Source organism: Heliconius melpomene, chromosome 9 (assembly GCF_056956725.1).
Source record: "Heliconius melpomene rosina isolate 202511_hmr_F chromosome 9, ASM5695672v1, whole genome shotgun sequence".
In the NCBI taxonomy this organism is placed as follows: domain Eukaryota; kingdom Metazoa; phylum Arthropoda; class Insecta; order Lepidoptera; family Nymphalidae; genus Heliconius; species Heliconius melpomene.
Window position 1 is genome coordinate 2,797,727 of NC_140397.1, and position 7,916 is coordinate 2,805,642.

Genomic DNA, 7,916 nt, shown 5'->3' on the forward strand with positions numbered 1-7,916 from the left:
CTCCGTTCCTCATTTACTGTGACACATTACTTCCATCGGCTTTAATACAAATCCACACATTTTCTAGTGAAGCGGAAAAATGAAAATAAATGGAATTCAATAATCACTACACTTCAACTAGACAAAAAATCAATGTAAATATTAAATCAATTATAAACTCCGAGGCCAGTCGTAGCTTAGGAGCACAACCGTGCGACCGTAACCACGAAAGGTCGGGGTTACGAATCTTTCTTGAGGAAATAAATTATTAGGCTTGGTAACGACTCAAAGCGCGTTCTTAAAATCCAGCAATAAATATACAAAGCTTCCAGAATTAGCCGAAAAATAGGGAACGAGAAGAGTGTCTTAACAGTACGTTTCCAGGTTCCCTTTGCTTACCCTGCTATCAAATCTTAGGATATCAAAAAATTATAATAATAGTGTATTATCAAAATCTTTTACTTATTATCGAAAGGAAGAAGAGTACACTAATAAGTCTACAGGCCGCCTACGCAAACCATATGAATGTAATCAGATTATACCATTATCAAACTCCATGTATTCACATGACAATCCTATAGGAGACAACATGGAAATTAATTTCTATGGGGCAATTAAGCTGTGAACTAAACAAACTGTTGTTAGTAGGTAGCACTTATTTGAATTTATGTGTTATTCTTCTAAAATAATGGTTATTTAACTAGTTATTTTAGTATTTATCTTTTTTTTTTTTAATTTTTAGCTTCTTTTTTATTCATTAATATTCCATTTATTTAAATTTAAAAAATAGACCTAGTCATAATTATGAATTATAAAATTTTCAATTTTAACTTTTTTTCTAAATAAACTTATTTCTAAGCACACAATAGAATTAATTTTAATAAAAAAATAAAATATCAAAAACAGACTTGGTTACCTAGCCTAGGCACAAAAAAGCGTCAAATATGTAAATGCAGAACCAACAAGCACCATTCATTCACAAACATGGCTTTGATATAACTTAAGATATTTTTACCGACTCTAAATAAAAAGGTAGTAAAAAGGTAATCTTATCACTATGCGTGAATACAATCTCGTATAAATCGACTCGACATCTCTCGAGAACCAAGACTTAAATAAATATACATATTTTTTATATAGTTCTAAAGTCTAAATAAAGTATGGCAGTACTTTATGCCTTTATCAATCCGTCAACGTTGAATCTTAAGTTATAAATTAGAATCAGCTTCACGCTGTATCCCGCAAACAGGAGGGTAGGCAGAGGAATCCTAGTGATAAGACACTCCGTTCTCCACTTTCTACAAAAGTTTTTAAGGCCATACGTGTTGAGTAGCATAACTCAACGCTGGGCTCTTACCTTGGTGTCAGAGCCAAGAAATAAAAATATTAAGAAATAATAATTCATTCCCTCGGGGATCGAACCCGCAACCGTCGCGTTACAGTCCCTTGTGCCACCGCGCCAAGACAACCTCAACTGAATATATGATTTTTCATACAATTCTAAAGTCTAAATAAAGTATGGCAGTACTTTATGCCTTCATCAATCCGTCAACGTCGCATCTTAAGTTATAATATTCCTCATTTCACATACACCAAAGCAATCGTAACTAGTAATCTAGTAATAAGTTTTATTGGACTGTTCCTGAATTCATTTCCATATATATTATGTATGGATTTACATAAAAAATTACAATTTCACAATAATTTATTTACATTTATATTTCCATTTACTCGCTGTGGTGGCAAAGCACGGCGTCCAGTTCTCAACTCTCTCCAACTCAACTGTTCCAACTCTCTCGCGGAATGTCTCCAATATACCGCAGAAAGTAGGGAATAAAAAAATCAATATATGTATGTATATTTATATATAATTATATTTATTATCATGATCTTACTTACAGTTGAACTTATTTAGTTAAGTAAAAGGGTTAAATATTACCTTAGCTTTTGTCGCTAACAAGGCAAAGACAATTTGTTCTGTTCTTTAGAAACAATGTGAAATGACGAGCCAGTTGCCTGCCTCACCTGCTCTCATATGAAATTTATTTTATATAAATATTACATTTTTTTATAATAAATATTAATATAAAATGTATTTTATATGAAAACCTAGACGTTCCTTAGGTACTTTGAGTTTTGGATTGAACCAAAATTTACTAACTATGCAAATGTATATAAATGCTTAAGGCGGAAGACCGAAATATTTTTAAATATAAAAATACCCAACATTCGATCTCAGCGGTAGCTTGAACTATGATTGATAATACCAATTTATTATAATTAACAATCAAAAAAGTATATAATATAATTTATTTAAAATATTGTATACCTTCAAACTAAAACGTGCAATCAAATTATAAGAAATACAAAAATAACAAGAAAACCTCTAGACAGCACCACAATTTCTGAAAGCTCCAACCCCAAAAAACTTGAAATTCCCTCCAATACGAGGTATTTGTTTTAATTATGGTTGCCATCATTAATTATTGATGATAAAGAGAAGGACACACGACGACCAATCGACACCCACCTAATGAAGCGGTCCAAATACAACTAATCAAATATTGACATCACAGTAAGAAATATTTGAAATTGAAATCTGTTATTCTGTTCACAATTACGTCCTTACGTCAAAAATTTTGATAGAATGTAGGTGTTTTTAAACAAGCCTGGCGCAGGTGGTCTTAACGTGTTTCATAAAATATAAAAAGTTCATATATCAGATGCTTCTCACGTATGTAATAGGAATTAGTGCGATGTTGCCCTTAAATGTAGGATGCAATGATGATATAAAAAAAAAAAAAAAATTGATGACAAAAAATTAAACGTTAATTCGATATCGAATGTTGTATTCATTAAAATTGATTTAGAAACACAATTAAAATTAATTTATTATTCTCATTATTAACCAAAAAAGACATAAAAATTTAACTTTACAGTTTAATATTTAGAATTTATAAATCGAATACATTAACAATAAATCAGATATAACCAAAGCAAAGGAAATCAACATTGAATGATAAAACCGAATACAAGATGTGAGTAAAACAACTTTTTGCCATCAGGTAGGATATCGATGTCGTACAAATGGTAAGAATACTATAAGAAACCGTAATTAGGATGAGATCGGATGACCACATCGACCCGCGAAATGACACGGTTGCCGCCATTTTGATTGTAATTTCGGACTGCGTACGCGCAGATTATAGTGCTGTAGACGACATTTACGATAGCGAGGCCCGGATAGGCCAATTTGGGTTAAAAAATATTGTGAGTCGATTGTGGGATATTATTTTTGATTATTCTTTTGATGTTTCATGTAATTCGAATGTACGGTAAGGTGGTAAATATTTTAGATATATCTATGTATTTATTAATTTTTTGTAAGTTTAATTTCAACTATGTGGTCATTTCTATTGTAAAAAAATAGTATTTTTTAACATAAATTAATTTAACATCACAAATAAGTGAGACATTATAATAAATTGTTTTAACTTATAACGAGACATTACGTTATTTTTTTAATTAAATTGACATAAACAATTAGTGAAAGTAAATAAGTACATATATACTTGCGTTTAAAAATATAAATAGAACCCATTGTCGCAGTAAAGTCCGAAGAAGTCCATCCTAAGATCCTTCATTAATGTTATGGGATTTTTGCTTAAATACCACTTTATATAATTTTTTAAATTCAGGTGAATTTCAAGTCTAGGTAAAAAAATACCTTTTGGTGAAAAGACAGTACTTGTAAAAGGAGGCTAGTCATAGTTCAGGAGACAAATGTGCCGTGTTACTGGTTATGGGTTCGATTCATACGCGAGGACACGAAATATTTAATATTTTCATTTTCTCGTTCTGCTTATAACTACCAAGGCAAAGCGCGGCGTTGAGTTCCGCCATTCAATACACAATGCCTCTAGAATTCGGCAGAAGTGAGTGAGTGTGAGTGAGTGTCTTAACATTATGTTCCCAGGTTCCATCTGTCTACCTTGCCAAGTACGAGAGAGAGGGTGAAGCTCAAAAAAAGAAAGTAGAGCCAGTTTTGACAGTTCACTCTGCCTAAATTGCAAGAAGTTATAAAAAAACTTAAATTTATTCGGAACATCCTTACAGAATTCCTATTTAATATGCACATGCATAATAAAAAAGATAAAACTTATGATACTTTAAAATTGTAAACAAAAAGTGGTTTCCTTTGGGAATTAACGTTTATTTATTTGGTGAGCATGTAGAGTAAGGGATCGCGATTGTATTCCTTTTTGTATAATGTTTTCACTGAATCACCTGTTTCGTGTTCGTCAAAGCCTAAAGAATGGCGATGTTCCTGAGAAATGCACTTTCTTTTTGTATATACTTTAAGTAAATTATATGTGTTAAATATTTATTTAAAAACAATGTGAGGCCGTCTTGGCGCAGAGGCATGAGCGTGTGACGCGGCGGGTTTTAGGTTCGATTCCCAGTCAGGAGAATTAATTATTATTTACTAGTGTTTTTATTTTTTTTTTATTTTTTCGCTCTGGTACCAAGGCGCGGCGTTAAGTTCCGCTACGTAGTCCAACCCGTAAGGATGTATTGTGAGTGAATGTATTGTGAATGGGGAAATATTTATATTTAAATTATTTACCTGATTTGATTAGAAACATGCAGTGACTTAGTTTGGATAATAAACTGAAAACAATTATCTTTAACGAAATTCTCATATATTTGCGATAGTGCAAGAACTCTACCTAATATTTATGTCGGTGTTTCAAATAAAAATTATTGGTTGAATGTTTTTTTTATTTAAGGAATGAATATTTAAAGAGGAAAGAGAAAGAGAAAAAAAGAGGCTTAATTTAAAATTTACGTCTATCATAGTTGTAAATAACTTGACGCACGTTAGCCACATACTAATAAATAAATGAAATTCCTACATTATATATTGTGATCGACTATTTAACTGATATATTATAACTCAATACACTTTATATCTATATAAAAAATATTTAATTAAATTTTGTATCATTTTAAAGTAACATTACACGTTATTTAGTTAGAATTATTTAAATGTAAAAGATCCAATTTAAAACAAATCTAATATAATTTGTTTTTATATTATAAAATTTTGGTAGTGTTTTAGTTACCTGTAACCACATCCTCAATCTTTCATATAAACCAAGCATGTCCTTACAAAATTGAGGCTTTCCAATACATTCTGAGAAATTTCCAAACAACAAAGAGAGCTTCATGGTAAAAAAGCGATATCGTACATTGTAACTTTCCTCGCTTCCTTCTCTTCCCGTGGTTTATGCGACAGGAGAAACAAAAACCCGCCCGGCATCCAGACCTAATAGGTAACCTTATACGAACCTGCTTTGAAAGCTGAGATTTTGTTTTGTTCTGGATAGACAAATAATAGACTATTGTGATATTGTCTTTGAAATAAACTTCTTGGGATATGTCATTTTAATTGGTTATAATAATAATATTGATAATAAATTATTTTCTAATAAAATATTTTTGGTGTTTTATATAAATATCTTCAATAATATAATACTAGTACTACTACTTCTGTTGGCGACTTCTCTAGCAAAATAAAATATTTACATCATATTATGACCGTAATTAATGAGTTGTGTATTGAATATTGAATTTTACTCGTAACTTAAGATTCCAGTGTATTAATAAATAAAAAAAACGTTTTTAATAAAATAGTGTTTATCGTTAAATAATAATTTAAATTATACTCGTAGTTAGAAATTGAACCGCGAATCGACTCTACTATATCTAATAAGACAATGGGTTATGTTTTAGTTAGATTGATTTAAGATTTAGTTAAGTTTAGATTTAGTTTAGTTAAGTTTAAAGTTTGAGTTAAGTTAAGATTTAAAGTAGAACGCAAATTAACAATGCTTTCGATTATCATTCGGACGGACACAGTCCATACGTACGGAGTTACGTAACTAAACTTGGCGTCATATTAATTATTTAAAAAATTAAGATTTTAAATATATATATTTACGCATATACTTTTAATATCTTTATTTATGAATAAAATATATTCTTGCAAAAAGTAGTAGATATTGCACCACCTTAGAAAATTAACAAAAAAAAACCAATTATAGAAAACTAAAGTATTTAATTTTTAGGCTCTGTCAGCCTGACATGAATGCGCACGCGCATAAGGATACTCATGATGCATAATTCCATGAAAGCCATGGAGTTGTGGAACATGCAGCGCTACCCAAGGATCCCAACCCAAACCGCCTAGATGCCACATCACTCTCATCTCTTACAAATTGTTTGTCGTTGGTAATTTAATATATTTTTTTTCTATTTTTGAATTAAATGGTAAATGATTTTTAAGTATTTTGAACATTGGCGAAGTAAGTGGCGAAACTTAACACCGCCTATTATCTTGCGGACCATAATGCCCTTTGGACTTTCAATAACATAAATTATAAACAAAATGAAATAAAAAACTTACCGATAGTACGGAAACGCTTGTGGCACATGCAGGTCCATAGGCACGGATGCGTGGGCATGAGCATGTGGGTACTCATGCTGCATCATCCCGTGGACGCCGTGGCCCAGCATCGCGGCCCAGGGGGATGCGAATCCACCAGGGTGCTCCATTCCACTTGTCACTTGTTCATTGTTTTATGTTTAATTTAGCACTTTTTGTTTAATGTTAGTGTAGGAACATTGTTTGTCTTAATTTTTTATGATTAAAAAGCCATTTATTTTTGTTTTGGATACTTACTGCACAAATGTAATGTAAATAAATAATTAAGAATAATTATTAAATTCAAATATTTGTATTTTAAATTCTAATGAAAATTTAAATTTTTATTACTTTATACCTTCTATAATTTTCTTTATATATTTCTAAAATTTGAAAAAATGTATCCGTATTTACACTATTCCTATACAAAACTAGCCTCTCTATCTATATATTGTATAAATAATTTTAACAGAAATACTATTAAATGAACCGGCGTTGAGTTTCGCCACTCAACACACAACGCCTTGCAAAATTGGCGGAAAGTCGGGAACGGAGTGGCTTAACACTAGGTTCCCTCTACATACCCTGCTGTATGCAGAATACAGTATTGTTAAATAAAATATTTTATAGTAAAACTAACTGGCAATGAAAACGTATTTACCGTACGTCTACGCTTCTCATAGTTTTCGTCAGTTTTATCATCACCTATTAGTATAGAGTTTATTTGCTCTTGTCTAACTCTAAAGTATTTATTGCGCAGTGTTTTGTTAACCTCACAGATTACAGGTTTTTGTACTGACGATGTTTGTAAAGCAATGGCATCTGTTTGAGTTGGCTCGGGTGCGCGGGAGTGCTTGTTGGACCTCACTAAATTGTATTTGTTCAGTTAATTCTTATATTTCAACTATTATTTATATTATTTACGAAATAACTTTGAGAATTTTTGAAAATGATTCTAATAATGAATTGATTATCATTTAATTATCTAACTCTACATTTGACAATATTATGCTACAAATTAACAAAAAAAAAACAACATTTACTATACCAGAACAACCGTATCACTTAAAAACACACACAAAAATCACAACCGGTCACAAAAAAAAACAAAACGAAAACTGTCAAAATCACCGAAAAAAAACCCCACAGACAATCAATCAAAATTCACATTGCAAAAAGGCGCGAACTGTCAAACGTCGGAAACGTCCGGATACACATACGAGAACAAACGTTAGAGTATTTACATGCATTTTGCGAACACGTGTGCCGTGTCTGTCGGTCCAGCGGTCATTGAGAGGATGCTATCAAAACTAAGTATAGTATGGTAGTGTGCGCCGAACCGGCCCGCAGCATACGAAACAAGATGTTGGCGGGGCGTGCTAGCGTGGCTGAGCGTCACGTTGTAATTGGGTTACCTTTACGTGACGCGGGCGACTGTCACGTCTCTAGT

At 31.7% G+C, this 7,916-nt stretch overlaps 1 protein-coding gene across 2 annotated transcripts in view; it reads right to left on the reverse strand.

The window, feature by feature from the left end:
- trh (PAS domain-containing protein trachealess) overlaps window positions 1-6,687 on the reverse strand; it is a 155,073-nt gene extending 148,386 nt beyond the window's left edge. Inside the window, exon 1 of one of the 2 annotated variants that reach the window (XM_085190084.1) lies at window positions 6,449-6,687. In XM_085190084.1, the coding sequence (XP_085046210.1) occupies window positions 6,449-6,597 (149 nt within the window). In that variant the 5' untranslated portion in view covers window positions 6,598-6,687. The remainder of the gene's footprint in view (window positions 1-6,448) is intronic. The other variant, XM_085190083.1, reaches the window with a different exon arrangement.
- Between the last annotated feature and the right edge of the window lie 1,229 nt (window positions 6,688-7,916).